The 19315-nt window shown below is 33.3% G+C and overlaps 1 protein-coding gene across 1 annotated transcript; it reads right to left on the bottom strand.

Annotated features, from left to right (window-relative positions):
- Nucleotides 1–16630: 16630 nt before the first annotated feature.
- Nucleotides 16631–18894, bottom strand: LOC108459871 (extradiol ring-cleavage dioxygenase-like). The gene is made up of 3 exons (XM_017759268.2): nt 18475–18894; nt 17581–17948; nt 16631–17019 (listed from the first exon to the last, which is right to left on the bottom strand). The coding sequence occupies exons 1-3, from the start codon at nt 18712–18714 to the stop codon at nt 16827–16829; spliced, it is 801 nt and encodes a 266-aa protein (XP_017614757.1). The 5' UTR covers nt 18715–18894; the 3' UTR covers nt 16631–16826.
- Nucleotides 18895–19315: the final 421 nt, after the last annotated feature.

Here is a 19315-nt window from a genome sequence, read left to right as displayed (position 1 = left end):
GTAATGATAAAATTGAATGAATTTCATTTTCCAAGCCTAGGGACTAAATTGCAAAGAATTAAAAGTATTGGGGTAAAATAATAATTTTGTAAAACATATGTGTTGGAATAAATTGAATGGGATTTGTATTCAAATAAGTTGAAATTCATTCGTATAGATTCGGTTAGACCTCATACGGAGTTAGAATGAGGCGAAGAGAAAATATCAGACTAATTTCCTTCAAGTTTACGTAAACTCGTCGAGGTAAGTTCGTGGACTCGAACTTAATTTTATTTTTAATTACAATTTAAATTAATTAATGATAAATTAGCTATTGATATAAAATGTATGCATATTATGGAATTAATGTTAAGGAAAATGAATGAGGAATTTATGGAAGTAAATAATTGTACAATCATCGATATATTCGACTAGCATTGGGCGTAATCTTTTTCAACTTATCTGACTAGTGCTGGGCACAAATATCATAGGTTTATCCAACTAAATCTGGGCTCACAATTATTATCGTCGGTATATCCGACTAGCACTGGGTGCAAATATTGTTGGCTTATCCAACTAGAGCTGGGCTCACTATTATTATCGTTGGTATATCCGACTAGCACTTGGTGCAAATATCGTTGGTTTATCCAACTAGAGCTGGGCTCACATTCAATATCGTTGGTTAATCTGACTAGCGCTGGGTGCAAACTTCTCTACGGTTTACCGCTAGGCACCGAGTGCCACATCGCTAATAGATATTGGTAAAAGGTTACTTGAATTATCGAAAGAACTGAAATCTTATTTGGTTAAGTTATAATTTCATACTAATATTGGTTGTTTTTTACTTTAGCTAATAATTGGAACCTATTAATGGTAAATTGATTTACATGTTGTCACATAGAGTGCGAGATACCCTTTTATCTAGTATTATTCTAAGTAGGTCAACGGGCACAGTTCTGTTACAAGGTTATATGAGTTCAATACGAACTAGTACAGGTATGTACGCGAAATACGTGGAAATGGTATACGTTTATGACATATGAATACATGGCATGGCTAACTTGGTTGATGATTATGTGTTAGGCTTTTGGGCCAAATCGAGTTGTGATATGCCTTGTTTTACTTACATAAATTGTGGTTAAATAGGTATGAAAAGAAGGAAAGATCGTCAAATGCTTCAATTAGAATTGCTATGAAAGCATGGAAAAGTATGAATTATTAGACGACCAAAATAAGCTTAGACACATGCTTGAAAATGTGAATGTATTTCAGGAGTGTGTACTTATGCTATGATGTTTTGAGATGGTTTGTTACTTTATGTGATAATTAAAATTGAGAGGCTAATGTTGTTTAGGCTAAGGCCAAGATATGTTGGATTGACTAAAGTGGCTTATGGTTATAAATTGTTGTGGTAAGATTTATTTTTGAATTACGAACTTACTAAGAATTACATGTTTACTTTGTGTTAATTTCTTTGTGTTTTTAGATATCAAAAGCTTGTTCGAGTTGGAAGTTGGCGGAGATTTCATCACATTATCTATCGGCTATTTTGGTATTGTGGTTTTATAATCTTGGTTATAACGGCATGTATAGGTCATTTTGGCTAATGATAGTCTATATGTCTTGTTGTGGCTTGAAAATGATATATGTTTTGTTATGTAAACATGTGTATGTGACTTTATGATATGTGGTGTATGGTTTCCATGTGAACGTCTTGTTTTTGAATTGGTATTTTACGCACCAAATGGTTGAAATTGAGATATGATATGTATGTTAAATTTTAAGCACAAAGTCTCTTTCATGTGTTTGACCATTTAGATAGATCTTTGGAAGTTTAAATTGGCATGTTTAAAGTAGCCAATTAAGGTGCGTATTAGTATCATGGTTGTGTGTAATCTTATAAGATGTTATAAGCTTGTTATTGATTGGTTTTGAATGTTTAAATATGTCATGTTTATATGCACATTAAGGTGTTTAGGTTGGCACCAAGTTGGGTGAGAAATATGGTTTAGAAAATGGTCTATTTTCGTCCACACGGGCATGTGTCTCAACTGTGTGTGACACACGGCCTAGCACATGGGAGTGTGTCTTAATCGTGTGACCCCTGCACCTAATTAATGCAAATTTAATTGTTTACACAGCCTAGCACACGGGCGTGTGGCTTGGCCATGTGACCCAAGTCAAAGAGTTACACGAATATGGGCACGGGCTAGGACACGGCCGTGTGCCTCATATCGAATGCCCACACTGCCGGAGACACTGACGTGTCACTTGCCCGTATGAGCCACACAGCATGGCCACACAGGCGTGTGTCTCTTGCACTTAAGAGAAATTTTGTGATTTCGAAAAAAAATTCTCTAAGCTTCCAGTTTAGTCTTGACTTGATTCTATTCTTTATTTTGGGCCTCGATAACCCATATAAGGGACTTTATGATTGATTATGAATGGGTTTGATTTGAAAGTGATATGAACATGAAATGTCTGTTTGTTCGATTATTAGTCCAGTAATGCTCTATAACTCTATTCCAACGTCGGATACAGGTTAGGGGTGTTACATTTACTGGATCAGAGCTACAGTTTAGTTGATTCTCAAACTGAACGTAGCATATGTGAGTCTAGCTATACATGCCATTATATAACCTGTGATAGTGTGATATCTCCTGACTTTGATGAGATTTATTTTACTTAGACCAAGATACTTTCCAACCGAGCTAATTCCAATAATACTGAAAGCGATACTCAAGTATCTGAGTAAAGATATTGCTTATGATGAGTCAAGACTCATTAAGGTATGAATAGAAGTTCATAATATTATGTTATTGATAAATATTATGTTATATGTGTGTATATATGATAGTCAAAATTTGAGGCTTTATGACCTGTACCCCTCATCAATATAGTATTATTCAACGAAATACATAAAATATAGATTGAATGAGCTCACAAGTGTGAAACCAAAGAATTCAGGGGTTGAATGATTAATAGTACGGTCAGAGCTAAGAATAGGTTAGCAAGTAAAGATAATTCTAGAAGAGATATCAGAATTTTTCTTAGATCATTCTGATTACGCAATGTCACTGTTAAAGAAGAAGTTAATCTTGACTAATCGACTTATTGGATATGATATCTAAAGAATGTATTACCCGAAATTTCTTCTGAATTGATTTTTGTTAATGAATAGGATTATTGATGACTGTGATAGTTAGTGGAATAATGTTTAAATTGTAAAGATATTTGAGAGCAGCAGTTATAGTGAAGTAGCTTATGATGATTTCTACTGGATATTCTATGTGTTCATTTATTTTTAGAGATATATGCAGCTGTTCATCTTCAGATGTAATTCTTATCATATGAGAAAGTTAGCAAACCATCATGTTAGATGGAAGCATTGATAAATTTGATGTGATTATGGAAATGGACTGATTAACTCTGCATGATGCTGTGGTAAATAGTAAATAAAAGCATATTATATTAAAGTACTAGGATGGTGAAATGTTCTGTTTTGAATCAGAAAAGTTGAATGATTTGCCTACTATGATATCAGTAATATGAGCGCAGAAATATGTCGGAAAAGGTTATAATACTTACTTTGCTTATATATTGGATATTAAAGAATTTGAGTCAAAGTTTAAATCAGTAGCAGTGGTATGTAAAAAAAAAAAGTTTGCTATAGAATTTTACTGCAAATAACATTGAAAAATGTATCTGAAGTCAGAGGTTTTCTGAGATTAACCGGTTGTTACCAGAGATTTGTAAAAGGAGTTTTCAAGTGATAGTCACACTGATGACATGGTTATGACAAAGAGATGTGAATTTTAAAATGGTCTGATAGGTGTCAGCAAAGTTTTGACAAGCTGAAAGCTCTGTTGACTGAAGCATCAGTTCTAGTTCAGCTTAAAATCCGGTAAGGAATTTGTGATTTACAATGAAGTGCCAATGAACAGTTTATGTTGTGTTTTGATGCAAGAAAGTAAACTAAAAGTCTATGCTTCTAGAAAGTTAGAGTTACAAGAAAATTTTTTTTTATCTGATACATGACTTAAATTGGTAACTATTGTCTTTGTATTGAAAGATTATGACTTGATTATTGATAATCAACCGGGAAGAAGAAAACGAAGTTGCATATTCTCTGAATTGAAATTTTTATTTTGTTTTGTTTTATGAATTATGAATACTCGACTGTTATTTTCTGGTGATGGATCGATCTTAGCTAAGTTAAAAGCTAAATCGACGTTTTACAACATATCTGTAAAGTTCAGAAAGGTGAAAATGAGTTACAAGCTAAACGGGTATAGTGTTAAACGACTTCTGATTTAGAATTTTAGATTGGACCTGATGGTTGTCTGTTATTCAGAAATAGATTTAGTGTACCGAAAAATTCAGAACTGATATAGAAAATTTTGCACGAAGTTCAAAATGGTATTATGCTTGTTTATCTTGAAAGTAATTAAATGTGTAATGAATAGAAACAAATGTATTAATGACAGGGAATGAAACATGATACTTCTGACTCGTATCTAGATGCTTGATATGTCAGTAGAATAAAGCTGATATCAAGTGCCTTTAGGACTGTTACAGCCAGTGATGATACCAGAGTGGAAATAAGATACAGTTATTATAGATTCTGTATTAAGATTACCCCTAACTCCGGAAAAGAGAAGTGTTATACGGGTTATTGTTGACCGTTTGATGAAATTTGCTCATTTTATTCTGGTACGCACAGATTTCTCACTTGACAGATTAGTTGAGTTATATGTTTAAGAAATTGTTAGATTATACGGAGTGCTAGTCTCTATTTGAGTGTAAAGGTAACTGGGAAAAATATTTACTGTTGGTCAAATTAGCGTATAATGATACTTTTCAGTCTATTATATTGGACTGATTTAAAAAAAATTCGCGGGGTTGATTTGATTCGTGAGTTTAAAAAAAATGAAAGTGGTTCGTGAAAGTTCAAAAACAGTTTCAGATAGACAGAAAGAGTATACAAATTTGAAACGTAAAGATATTGAATTTCAGATTGGTGATAGAGTGCTTCTATAAGTATCACCTAGGAAAAAGGATTATTCGTTTTGGTTGAAAAAGGAAAGTTGAGTAAGTGATGTAGTAGGCCGTAGGAAATTACTGAAAGAATCAGACCTATTACGTACCGATTAGATTTACCGACAGAGCTTGAAAGGATTCATAGTGTCTTTCACGTGTCTATCTTACGATGATATTAATCTGACCCTTCACATGTTATCCATCCAACGGATGTCGAGATTCATCCTGATATGACAAACAATGAAGAACTAATTAGAATTCTGACATAAGAAATAAAGGAGCTAAGAAATAAAAGCATGGCTTTAGTAGAGGTTCTTTGACAACATCACAAAATAGAGGAGGCTACTTGGGAAACCGAGGAAGCTATGAGAAAAAAAATTCATAATCTATTTTCTGATAAGATTTTAGGGGACAAAAATTCCTAAGGGGGGAGAGTTGTAACAGCCCGTTTTTAGTAAAATCTGAACAGTAGTTTCAAGACCATAAATACGATGTAAAAAAAATTAATTTTCTATTATTATGTGATCTACAATATGATAGTATGATAGTATAAAATTTTCGTTAAGAAATTTTACCGTTTGTATGTTTAATTCGATGAAAAGGACTTAATCGCATAAAGTGCAAAAGTTGTGTTCTATTAGCTAATGGGGTTAAATAGCTATAAAATTTAAATGTGGAGGTCCTTATATGATAATTAGACCATTAAAGGTGATAGTAGATGAGCATGGTTTTGTAATCATGACAAATAGTAAAGTTGGTAAAGTAAAATTTGGAATTTAGTAATTATTGATAAAAATAAATAAAACATTAAAGGCATCATATTTTCTTATTCTTCATTAACCATTGGTGAAGGGGAAAAGAAGCCATTTTTTTTACTCTTTAGGGTTTGACATCTTTGAAGCTCAATTGGTGAGTGATTCTTGTCTCGTTTTTTATGATTTTTATGTTTTTGGAATTGTTATAGCTTAATCTAGCTAAAGAGGGGGCTAATTTACAATATGGTTGAAAGTTTAAGGTTTTTAATTTAGAACATTTTGAAGTTTAATGGAAGAAAATAAATAATTGTTATTGATTAAACAACTTTTGTTAAGTAATTTTTAATGAATTTGTCAAATAAGGATTTAATTGAGAAATGTGATAAATTGTGTGATAAAAGTGTGAATATGTGAAATATATGGGCTGATATAAGTATGCTTAATATTTGGCTAGGTTTGGGTAGTGATAAAATTGAATGAATTTCATTTTCCGAGCCTAGGGACTAAATTGCAAAGAATTAAAAGTATTGGGGTAAAATAATAATTTTGTAAAACATATGTGTTGGAATAAATTGAATGGGATTTGTATTGAAATAAGTTGAAATTCATTCGTATAGATCCGGTTAGACCTCATACGGAGTTAGAATGAGGCGAAGAGAAAATATCAGACTAATTTCCTTCAAGTTTACGTAAACTCGTCGAGGTAAGTTCGTGGACTCGAACTTAATTTTATTTTTAATTACAATTTAAATTAATTAATGATAAATTAGCTATTGATATAAAATGTATGCATATTATGGAATTAATGTTAAGGAAAATGAATGAGGAATTTATGGAAGTAAATAATTGTACAATCATCGATATATTCGACTAGCATTGGGCGCAATCTTTTTCAACTTATATGACTAGTGCTGGGCGCAAATATCATAGGTTTATCCAACTAAATCTGGGCTCACAATTATTATCGTCGGTATATCCGACTAGCACTGGGTGTAAATATCGTTGGTTTATCCAACTAGAGCTGGGCTCACTATTATTATCGTTGGTATATCCGACTAGCACTTGGTGCAAATATCGTTGGTTTATCCAACTAGAGCTGGGCTCACATTCAATATCGTTGGTTAATCTGACTAGCGCTGGGTGCAAACTTCTCTACGGTTTACCGCTAGGCACCGAGTGCCACGTCGCTAATAGATATTGGTAAAAGGTTACTTGAATTATCGAAAGAACAAAAATCTTATTTGGTTAAGTTATAATTTCATACTAATATTGATTGTTTTTTACTTTAGCTAATAATTGGAACCTATTAATGGTAAATTTATTTACATGTTGTCACATAGAGTGCGAGATACCCTTTTATCTAGTATTATTCTAAGTAGGTCAACGGGCACAGTTCTGTTACAAGGTTATATGAGTTCAATACGAACTAAATATGGTATGTCTGCGAAATACGTGGAAATGGTATCGTTTATGACATATGAATACATGGCATGGCTAACTTGGTTGATGATTATGTGTTAGGCTTTTGGGCCAAATCGAGTTGTGATATGCCTTGTTTTACTTACTTAAATTGTGGTTAAATAGGTATGAAAAGAAGGAAAGATCGTCAAATGCTTCAATTAGAATTGCTATGAAAGCATGGAAAAGTATGAATTATTAGACGACCAAAATAAGCTTAGACACATGCTTGAAAATGTGAATGCATTTCAGGAGTGTGTACTTATGCTATGGTGTTTTGAGATGGTTTGTTAGTTTATGTGATAATTAAAATTGAGAGGCTAATGTTGTTTAGGCTAAGGCCAAGATATGTTGGATTGACTAAAGTGGCTTATGGTTATTAATTGTAGTGGTAAGATTTATTTTTGAATTATGAACTTACTAAGAATTACATGTTTACTTTGTGTTAATTTCTTTGTGTTTTTAGATATCAAAAGCTTGTTCGAGTTGGAAGTTGGCGGAGATTTCATCACATTATCTATCGGCTATTTTGGTATTGTGGTTTTATAATCTTGGTTATAACGGCATGTATAGGTCATTTTGGCTAATGATAGTCTATATGTCTTGTTGTGGCTTGAAAATGATATATGTTTTGTTATGTAAACATGTGTATGTGACTTTATGATATGTGGTGTATGGTTTCCATGTGAACGTCTTGTTTTTGAATTGGTATTTTATGCACCAAATGGTTGAAATTGAGATATGATATGTATGTTAAATTTTAAGCACAAAGTCTCTTTCATGTGTTTGACCATTTAGATAGATCTTTGGAAGTTTAAATTGGCATGTTTAAAGTAGCCAATTAAGGTGCGTATTAGTATCGTGGTTGTGTGTGATCTTATAAGATGTTATAAGCTTGTTATTGATTGGTTTTGAATGTTTAAATATGTCATGTTTATATGCACATTAAGGTGTTTAGGTTGGTACCAAGTTGGGTGAGAAATATGGTTTAGAAAATGGTCTATTTTCGTCCACACGGGCATGTGTCTCAACTGTGTGTGACACACGGCCTAGCACATGGGAGTGTGTCTTAATCGTGTGACCCCTGCACCTAATTAATGCAAATTTAATTGTTTACACAGCCTAGCACACGGGCGTATGGCTTGGCCATGTGACCCAAGTCAAAGAGTTACACGAATATGGGCACGGGCTAGGACACGGCCGTGTGCCTCATATTGAATGCCCACACTGCCGGAGACACTGACGTGTCACTTGCCCATATGAGCCACACAGCTTGGCCACACAGGCGTGTGTCTCTTGCACTTAAGAGAAATTTTGTGATTTCGAAAAAAAATTCTCTAAGCTTCCAGTTTAGTCTTGACTTGATTCTATTCTTTATTTTGGGCCTCGAGAACCCATATAAAAGACTTTATGATTGATTATGAATGGGTTTGATTTGAAAGTGATATGAACATGAAATGTCTGTTTGTTCGATTATTAGTCCAGTAATGCTCCGTAACTCTGTTCCGGCATCGAATACGGGTTAGGGGTGTTACAATATAATCCAACCAAGAACATAACTTACCATTTCAATGCGTAACATGAACATAACCTATCTTTTCAATGCATAACATTAAAATTAAGCATGATATAATCCAACCACAAGCTTGGCACAAGCCTAAGCACCATCAACAACATATGTTAGTACATCAACTCACAATTCACTTGCGCTATCATAAGGTAAGTCATTATACATGAACAATTTCATTAGAAATCATCAACTTCATGAACATAAGTATACTTACATTAAACATTTCCTTTTCAATTCTTTTCATAGATTCATGACATATGTCATTAGGGTACTTATCGTTGCTTTCCTTTTTCATGCCCGTTGAACCATTTAGAATAACATTAGATACGCGAGAGAGCTCACACGAAGTGTGCTAAACATATAACCTTTCCTTTCCTATTTCCTTTACATCGTTACTCACTCAAGCCGTAAAATGGGTCTGCTCACACAAGCTGATGGTCGAAATGTAAGCTACACGGTGCTACTCACACAAGCTGTTGAGTATCCGCAACAAATGCCAGACCTCAGTGTAACACCCCTTACCTGTATTTGACGCCGGAATAGGGTACGAGGCATTACTGAAACACATACGCTTGTAAACGTATTAAACCAAGTCATAAAATTTCATTCAATTTAAAATCATTCATACACATGCATAATAGGCTTACGAGGCCCAATACATACTTTGGAAGTGGTCCGAGACTAAACCGTGAACTTTGGAAAACATTAGAAAATTTCTTGAAAATAAAGGTATACGCCCGTGTCTAAGGCCGTGTTCTTCACACAACCATTCACATGCTTCACTTTCCATAATTAATCATCACACACTCATTCAACCAAGTCATGCAAGCTTGCACCTCCACAAAATACAACATCATAAACATATAACTTAACTAATATTAGCCATCCTCAATGGCCTTATACAAAATGAACTATCAAATATTATAGGCCAACATTTTAGGCCAACTCATAATAACATATACACATAATCAAGTCCTTGTACATGCCATAGACTTAAAAATACTTGAAAATCATTAATATTGTACCAATCAATAACTTGTTAGTGTGATAGAATCTCCGACAACCTCTAACTCGAGCTAGCATCTATGGCACTACTAGAAAAAGGAAAGGAAGGGGGGTAAGCATTATCGCTTGGTAAGTAGGTATGTAAATGATAAGTACTATTAACATGCTTTTATAAATCTTCACAATATGGTCTCAAGATAATACAATCATAATTGCACATAGTTCCACTATTTATTCATGTTCATCTCAAGTTGTTTACTCGAGTCACAGTCACTAAATTATTTATATCTTGAGCTACAGAACTCTAAATTAAGATCCGCAAATTTTTCCTAAAACTAGGCTCATATATCTTCTTACCATAAAATTTCCAGAATTTTTGGTTTAGCCAATAAGTACAATTTATTCTTTAAAGTCACCCCTGTTTTGTTGTCTGACAATTCCGACCCCTTTACACTAAAAATTAATTTTCTCTTCGTACAAGATTTGAATAATGTTATCGTTTATTTATTTCAAAAAATAAAATCATTAAGGATTTTAAGCCTATAAATTATAACCTATAATTATTTTTTTTACAATTTTTAATGATTTTCCCAAATCAGAACAGGGGATTCCAAAATCATTCTGACTCTGTCTCAAAAAATTTAAAATATCTCATAATATGAAATTCTTTTACTTACACCGTTTCCTTTATATGAAAATAGACTTAATAATATTTTATTTAATATCTTATTCAACTTCTAATTCGATTTCCACTATTTTTGGTAATTTTTCAAAGTTACACAACTGCTGCTGTCCAAAACTATTTTATTACTAAATTTCACTCTTTCATACTTTCTTTGTAGTAACTTTCATTGTAACACTTACTCCATATCAATCTTACCAAAGTTTGATCACATATCGAGCACGTTGCTCATAAGTTTACACACATGAACCGGCACTTATTCATCACATAGTCATATTCAATTACACCTAGTCATTTCCCGTTGAACACATCGAAATAATAACGGATGCCCGGTGGCCTGCACATAGTACCACACTTGTGACCAGAGCTATCTTTTACACATAGTGGCCTGCACTTAGTACCACACATGTGATTGAAGCTATCAGGTACGCATAGTAGCTTGCACTTAGTACTACACACGTGACCTAAAACCATTTTAAACACATAGTAGCCTGCACATAGTACTACACGTGTTCTCACGATGAATTATTCGTATCTTTTCTATTCCGAAGGTCCAACCAGTAAATTCCACACTTTTGAACCTTTTGTCAGTTCATCAATAATCAATTTCAATTCAAAATTTACATCAAGTGGTCATTCAATATTCAACCACATCTCATATAATAACAAAATATTATAACATAAATAAAAACAAGATATTATTTACATACAAACTTACCTCGGTGCAAAAAATATAGTAGTTTTGCAATTTAGTCCATAATCTTTTCCTTTCCCCGATCAAAGTCAATTCCACGTCTTTCTTGATCTGTAATAACACATTTTACTTATTCAATGCTCACATTATTCAGATAAGCCCAAAAACATCCTATGGAAAAAATTACAATTTTGCCCCTAAAGTTTCACAAAATTATGATTTTGCCCCTAGGCTAGAAAAATAATTTTTATTCAATTTCCTTGCATTTTAGGCCTAGCCGAACCATTTTCATAACTATAGCAGTCCAAAATTTGCACTAAATCAGACACTTACACACATTTTACAACTTTTTACAAACTAGTCCTTTTATGCAATTTCATAAAAAATAACTTAGTAAAAGTTGTTTATCACACCCCAAACATTCATATTCTTCCATAAAACATCAAAATACATGCATGTCATCCATGGGTAAATTTTTAAATATAAGCCCTAACTCAAAATATTGGTAGAAATTAGGTAAACCGAGCTACGAGGATCTCAAAAATGTAAAGAACATTAAAAACGAGGCTAGAACGGACTTACAATCGAGCTTGGAAGCTTGAAAAACCCTAGCCATGGTTTCCCCTTGTGAAATTCAGCATAGCTTGAAGATGGACACAATTTTGCTTTGATTTTGGCTTTTTAATTCTTTTAATTACTAAATGACCAAAATACCCCTAACTTAAAAATATTTTATTTCACCTATTTCATGTCCATTTTTGTCCAAAAAATTATCCAATAGTCTAATTACCATTTAAGGACCTCAAATTTAAAATTTCATAATTGGACACCTCTAGCATGTAGAACTCAACTTTTGCACTTTTTACAAATTAGTCCTTTTGACTAAATTGAGTGGCCAAACGTTAAAATTTTTGAACGAAATTTTTACAAAATCATTTCATAGAATTGTAGACCATAAAAATATAATAAAAATAAATTTTCTTACATCAAATTTGTGGTCCCAAACCAGTATTCCAACTAGGCCCAAAATTGGGCTGTTACACTCAGCCATCGGTAGGACATTTAGGACTAGCACCCGAAACATGCTAACCCTAATGACATGTCATTTGTATCCTATATATTCCTAAGGTTCAAACGAGGCTCGATAATCGTTGTAACATCATTGGATTTCTGTATTTATTTACATGATAAATAGAACAATGGCAATGAATCAAGATAACACTAAATGTTATTTAAACATACGAACTTACCTCGACAAACAAAATGCAAAAACGTAGTCGATCAATCCGAGGCTTTCGCTTTTTCCTGATCTAAATCTGTATGAGGTTTGTCTTAAGCTAAATAAGCAAATTCAATCCATTTAATACTCAAACTATTTAGTTTAGTCCAAAATTCATACTTTTGCAAAATTAAAAATTTGCTCCTAATATTTTAACTTCTTTACAATTTAGTCCTTAAGCTCATAAATTGAAATTTAAGTAATCTCATCCACATTTCATGCTAGCCGAATGCATTAGGGACCTCTACTAATCCATACAAATCATCATTTCAAGAATTAAACATAAAATTTATCATGTTTACAAATAGGTCCTTAAATAATAATTTCATCAAAAATCTATTTACAAAACTTGTTTATTTAGCAAAAAGAACTTAAAATCTTCTATTAAACTTCAAAAACCATACAAACATATTCATGTAAAATCCCTAAACCTTTAACATCTTTGCAAATTAGTCCATGGGCTAGCTAGATTAAGCTACAACGATCCCGAAAATATAAAAATCATTAAAAACGGAATCGAAATACATACCATGCTAACAAAAATGAAATGGCCGAACCCTAGCTATGGTCATTTGATAATTTTTGTTGAAGAAGGAAACAAATGGAAGATGATATCTCTTTTTCTTTCTTTTGTTTTTATTATTTTAACATTTATTTACTTAATTACCAAAATAACCTTTAAAACTTTAAAAAGTTTCAATCAAATCTTGCCATATAATCCCACTAACTAATCTATTGGCCTAATTACTATCTAAGTCCTTTCACTTTAAATTTTTATAGCTAATTGATACTTTTAACATATAGAATTCTACTTTTGCACTTTTTACAATTTAGTCTTTTTCACATAATTAAACATGCAAACATCAAAATTTCTTAATGAAATTTTTATATGACCATACTAACATTCTATAGACATTAAAATAATAATAAAATTAAATTTTACTCACCAGATTTATGGTCTCAAAATCACTATTCTGATTTAACTGAAAACGTGTTGTTATAACATGTCATTTAAGACTGCTTGTAGAGAAGACAACAACAACTCAACCCTGTGTGACTTCTAAAGAAGCTTGGATAAGTTGAAGGAGGAGTTTCAAGGAAAGTATCCGAGTTGTCCAAAATGCAAGTGGCAAGCTTGAAAGCAAAATATGCAAGCTCAGCAAGTGGTACGAGCTCATCAAAAGGTGCGAGCCCTGTATAGTTGTGAGCCTGTTGAAAATAATATGCAGAGTGTGAGTCTGTCAAATGTGAGAGCTCAACAACATGTGGAAGCTTAGTGTGAGCTATAAAGGTGCGAGCCTATTGAAGACACATGTTGAAGACAGTATGCAAATATGTGAGCCTGTCAAAGGTGCGAGCTTAGCAACATGTGGAAGCTCAGTGTGAGCTGTAAAGTTGTGAGCCTGTTGAAGACAATAAGCCAAATGTGCGAGCTATCAAAGTGTGCGAGCCTTGTAAATTTGCGAGCATGTTAAAGATAATAAGCAAAGTGTGAGCCTATCAAAGTGTGAGCCTATCGAATTGCAAGCCAAAGTGGCAAATAGTCAAAATGCAAACTCAAGCGGGTGTAAGCTAAAATGGCAGACTGAAGGCAAGCAAACTATAATCACGAATTGTTTGTACAAGAATAAACAGGACTGTAATGAACAAGGGAACAAGACAAGATGTGTTTGAAGGAAAATTACCAACCAATGCTGTGAAGGAGGAAATACTCCATTTTAAGAACAAATCTTTGGCACAAAAGACTGGTATGGTCAAATGTGTGAGTCATATTTGGTTGAGTATGAGGCCATGGTTGAAGATAAGTTGAAAATGAAGTGTTTGAGCAAGGTTAACTTGAAACAAGGCATTTTGGTACTAGCAAGCTTAAAAATTGTTGAATGATTGGTATTCGCAACATGGAGTCCAAAGAAGAGTGTTGAAAATTGGTCATCCATGTTGCTGTGATATTTTTGGTTGAAGTACATGTTGTAAACATGTTGCAACACGTCTGCTTGCTCCACAGCAAGTTTGTTGTTTAATTACTTTGTTAAGTTACTTAGTTGAAAGTGAACTAAGTTGGTATTTTTTTATGTTTTTAGGTATTGATTTACATAATCAACTTGTGTGCAAATTAAGTTTTACTTGTTTCAAAGTATGATTAGTGGCATTAGTTGAGTATTTGGTAATGTGTATTTTTTATAAATATATTGTTTTTCTGATTGAAAAAATGAGAAAAATAAGCTATCAGCCATAAGTTCCCTTGCTGCACATTTGTAAGCAAGTACAAATATTTCTTGGATCTTGATGTCTTGTTCTGTTCTTTATTTTCTTCTTTTGCTCCTCCAAATTGCCAATATGATTAGAAAAGTAGTAGAAATGGTGGAGTTTCCACATTGCCTATGAAAAGGTGGTCAAACACGCTAAAAATGTTCATGCTAGGTACTTTCAAGTATTTTTGAAGCAAAATCCTAAACTAATTCGAGCGACTAAACATCCTAGAATAGCTATTTCCGAGCTCAAATTTCCCCTAAAATGGCTCGAAGAAAAGCACACATTGACTAATCTTACAGATCAACCTGATGAGGATAAACTATAACCTACTAGTGAATATGCATCAATGGCTCCTAAAGTGTCCACTATCACAAGCCTTTCGAGTAATCTTGAAGGGTTCAAAAAAAGGATGGTTATTCATATCACTGCTTCCATTGAATCTTGCAACCGGGTCATAGCAAAGCTTCAAGAGAGATCAAGGTTATCTAGCAAATTAGGGATTGCGAGATAGCTTTGCCCAACAATTTGCTCAGCTGATGTAGGTGCCTAGATGACGGTGCTGCTGCTTGATTTTTTTGTTACCCCTTCTTATAAGAGTTATTTTGTTTTGTTTACTTTGTTATTACAAACTTTTTGTTACTTTTTTATTACAAGCTTTGTAACTAATGGATATTTGAGATTTTATTGGTGATTGATTTTACTCTACTGCACATTTTCTTATCATCTTACATAGATATAAGTATAGTATTTTTGTTGATAATGCAAATTCAAACAAGGCATTAATGGCTAATTTTCTTAGCTAAGTTTGATGGATTAAGTGAATTGTGTTGAAGGGCAACCATAATTGTTCTGATGATAAGTTTCTTTATTTGTTTGGTTTTGTTCAAAAAATTATTAAAGATGGCGATTGTTAAGGCAAGTGTTTTGAAGTGACTATCAAAATGTCAAGAAAAGTGACCATTACAACTATCACTACAACAGACCAATTTACTTGTAATATTTGAAGTTGACAATTTTTAAAGCAATATCTTTGAATTTTAAATGAGGTTGATATTGTGGAAGTATATAAGCCTGACTATGAAGAACAACCCATTTGTAGTAACTTATCTTGAATATTGAATTGGATTAGATTAGATCAATCAATAGGACCCCTTATATTATGGAGATTGAACCGATATAGCATTGAAGACATATCTCCAACCATCCATTTTACATTGGTTTTTATTCTTATATATATTGTATCCTGCTATTTAAGTTGTTTAATAGGAGACTGAATTGTAATTGATCTTCATTATGTTAACAAGTCTAAAACTCTTATGTATTAAGCAACTTGTATATGCTTTGTAACTGAGTATTGAAAGCACTTATCTGTTCATTGTTGAACGAGTTTTTTTTAAAAGTGCATTTGAGAAAGTAAACATTTTTTGCTTACTACATAAGTTCTTTAGGGGGAGAACTTAGTGGTGAGTGATATTACAAAAGTGAGGTTACTGTACTATGATAGAATTTAAATCATTTGTTATTGAGATTAAAGATAGTGGATTTACTCACTAAATTAGACTCCGCCAACGTAAGGAAACCAAATTGTACAAACAATTTTCTGTGGTATTGTTTTTCTCTGTTTTATTGTTGTTATCATTACAAGTATTACTTCTATTCAAACACTTTGTTTTTTAAGCAATTAGCAAATATCCGTTGTAACATATATATATGTCTCTGTTTATATACATATATAAATCCCTTTCATGGTGTTTCTTCAATGAAAAAACTCCATAATACTCCTGAAAATACTTATTTCGAAAAATAATATTTGAAGATGTTTAGTTTGAGAAATAATATAAAAATTGTCCCGAATTGTGTTGCAACCAAGTCTTTGCCCACAAGGACATAACACCAACAGAACAAAAGCAGGCTGTTGTAAAACAAACTTTGCATGCGTCAAATTTAATTGGAACAAACTGAACACAGTTCAAGTCGTTAAACGTGTAGATATACACACTGCACAGATTGAACAAAGGGCTTGCATTTTTATCTTTCTTGTATATACTTTATTTGAGATAAAATAGATTGAATAAATAGGCGATATTGCAGCACACTTGTTAAATGAAACATCAGCTGGCTGAGTTGTACTGGTAAGAAGCATAGGAAAGGGAACCAAGTTGCCAGCTGTGATGGATAAGTTTGGCCTTTGCATTTTCACCAGCAGCACCCATGGCTACTTGCAACGGATAGAAGTGGTCCGGGCATGGGTGAGCCATCTTCGCATGCGGTGCCTTCTCTTGATAGCAGTTCACATCTTCATATCTATAAAAAGAATCAAACGAAGAGACAACAAAAAAGAACAAACAGAAAACATTCATCAGAAACATTAAATGCCAATTGCTATCATTGTTACCCCAAAGAACAGAGTGATAGTAAGTTGGAGATAAAAGGAATGTCAGCCTTGGTTCATTAAAATCAATCCCTTTCTTTTAAGTGCAATTTGCAATCATGAGCCATGAATCTTCTCGAACAATATACTTCTCAGTTAAATATACATTTGAGGGGGGGATATATTTAGGATCAGTACCATAATCCAATCAAATTCATAACCTTTACACATACTATGTGAATACTACTGCCAGTCATAGCCTTTTGACAGTCTGATTATTGAAGTAGAAAAGCGAAGAGTCACTAAACAACCTAAACATTTTTTCAGCTTTCCAATGATTCCATTGTCTAAATCGATTTGCTAGTTTTATCATCACTCGTTAGAAGTTACATCAGTCACCATGTTTAAACACCAATTGCACATTGTTGTCAATCTAACGTGTAAAAATATAGAAAAAGAAAAATGAAGTTACAAGAAAAGAAAGAATGATTTACCTTCCTTGAAGGAGAGCATCTTTAAGCCAAGTATCAAACTCCAAAGCCCATGGAACAATACCATCTACAATTCTAGGGGCCCTCAAGTTATGAGTGGCGGATCCAGAACCCATGATAAGAACACCTTCACCTTTGAGAGGGGCCAAAGCCTTTCCCAAGTTGTAGTGGTAATTGCCATCCCTTTTTGACTGAACAGAGAGTTGGCAAACTGGAATATCAGCCTCCGGATACATGAGCATGAGTGGAACCCAAGCACCATGGTCCAGCCCACGTTCTCTATCTTCATCAACACGCTTGAAACCGGATCCCATCAGCAATTCCTTCACTCTTAGTGCCAACTCTGGCGCCCCTGGTGCCGGATATTTCAGCTGTTAACCGAAAAGGAAAAGAAACCGATTACGACTACCATTTTTTCCCCTAAGAAGTTAGAAGCATAATTTCAATTACAACCGCTACACATCCGAATAACTACACTCTGAATCAATTATTACGATATTTGATCAGATTGATAACTAGAATATCCTGAGCTAAACTAGAATAAATCCGGATTGGCTCCACAAATAGTAAGACTTAAACCAGAATAAATCTAGTGAGAAGCCGGCCTCAAAGCAGGGTTCTCAAACTACCATTTATTGCTCAAATTAACAACATCCAATGGCCGAAATTACTTTTATATTGAAGAATCTCATTAAAAAACAATCATTTTCATAGCTGCTATATAGAACACCTCATTCAAATGAATAAAATATAATGGCCTAAATTCCAGTTATATTGAAGAACCCCATTCAAATTAACATCCCCAGTCCTTTGCTTTTAATTTTCAGAATCGAAATACGATCAACCAAAGTCCGAAATAAACAAAAATAGAAAAGTTAGGAGGGTTAGGAAAGCCACCTTGTACATACGGTCAGGGAAACCATAGAAATCATAGATTGTATCATTGCGGTGAACGATGTTAACGGCGGGAAAGGAAGTGTCCCAGTGACCAGAAATGACGAGGATGGCTTTGGGTTTTTGGGGGAACACTTTGTCCTTCCATGACTGCAAGAAAGACCTGGCGGGAAGCGACTCATCTATGGCCAGCGTCGGTGCTCCGTGTGATATGTAGAAAGTATCCTTCATCGTCGACGCCATTTTTAACGATATCCGTATTTCTTAAGCAATTAAAACGGATTTCTATATCCCAATTCCGAGTCTGACATTGATATTATATATATATAGCTCATGGTTTTTGGTTAGTACCTAACCCCTCCTGCTCTTGGTAAAGGAAAGGAAAAGCAGGGCCGCTGCCCTGTTTTCCATTTCACCTGTCTTTCATTTGATTCGCGGGAATTAAAATATACGTTGAAATCCATTACAAGTCTCTCCAATATTTGCAAGTTAGTCCCTTTATTTTTATTTTTTTTCAACTTTCCTATTTAAAAATGCAAGTGTAATTGGTAATATTGTTAATTTTTTGTTAAATTCGAGTTAATTATTTTTTTATTGTTTCAAAATGTCACACTAAAGAATTTAAATGAAGAACTTTAATCGTGTTAACAATTGGACTTAAATTTTAAATTTGATAAGTAATTGGACTAAATTTAAATGAATGGATACTACGAAACTTAGAGCATATTATAACCTAAAATTTATTGCTATATTTTTATGGGATAAATCTTAAATTTACACACCAAAAATATATATATACATAATATGATACACGAATTGCACTAAAGAGCAAAGTTAATATATA

This window comes from Gossypium arboreum, chromosome 4, assembly GCF_025698485.1.
Source record: "Gossypium arboreum isolate Shixiya-1 chromosome 4, ASM2569848v2, whole genome shotgun sequence".
Classification (NCBI taxonomy): Eukaryota; Viridiplantae; Streptophyta; class Magnoliopsida; order Malvales; family Malvaceae; genus Gossypium; species Gossypium arboreum.
This window is presented reverse-complemented; position numbering and strand designations above follow the sequence as displayed.

Excerpts from the sequence above, each read along its gene's own strand:
- LOC108459871 (XM_017759268.2), bottom strand. The coding sequence starts at position 18,714 with ATGGCGTCGACGATGAAGGATACTTTCTACATATCACACGGAGCACCG. Across the intron at positions 17,949-18,474 it reads TCCCTGACCGTATGTACAAG|CTGAAATATCCGGCACCAGG; the intron begins GTGGCTTTCCTA and ends TTCGGTTAACAG. Across the intron at positions 17,020-17,580 it reads GATGCTCTCCTTCAAGGAAG|ATATGAAGATGTGAACTGCT; the intron begins GTAAATCATTCT and ends TTCTTTTTATAG.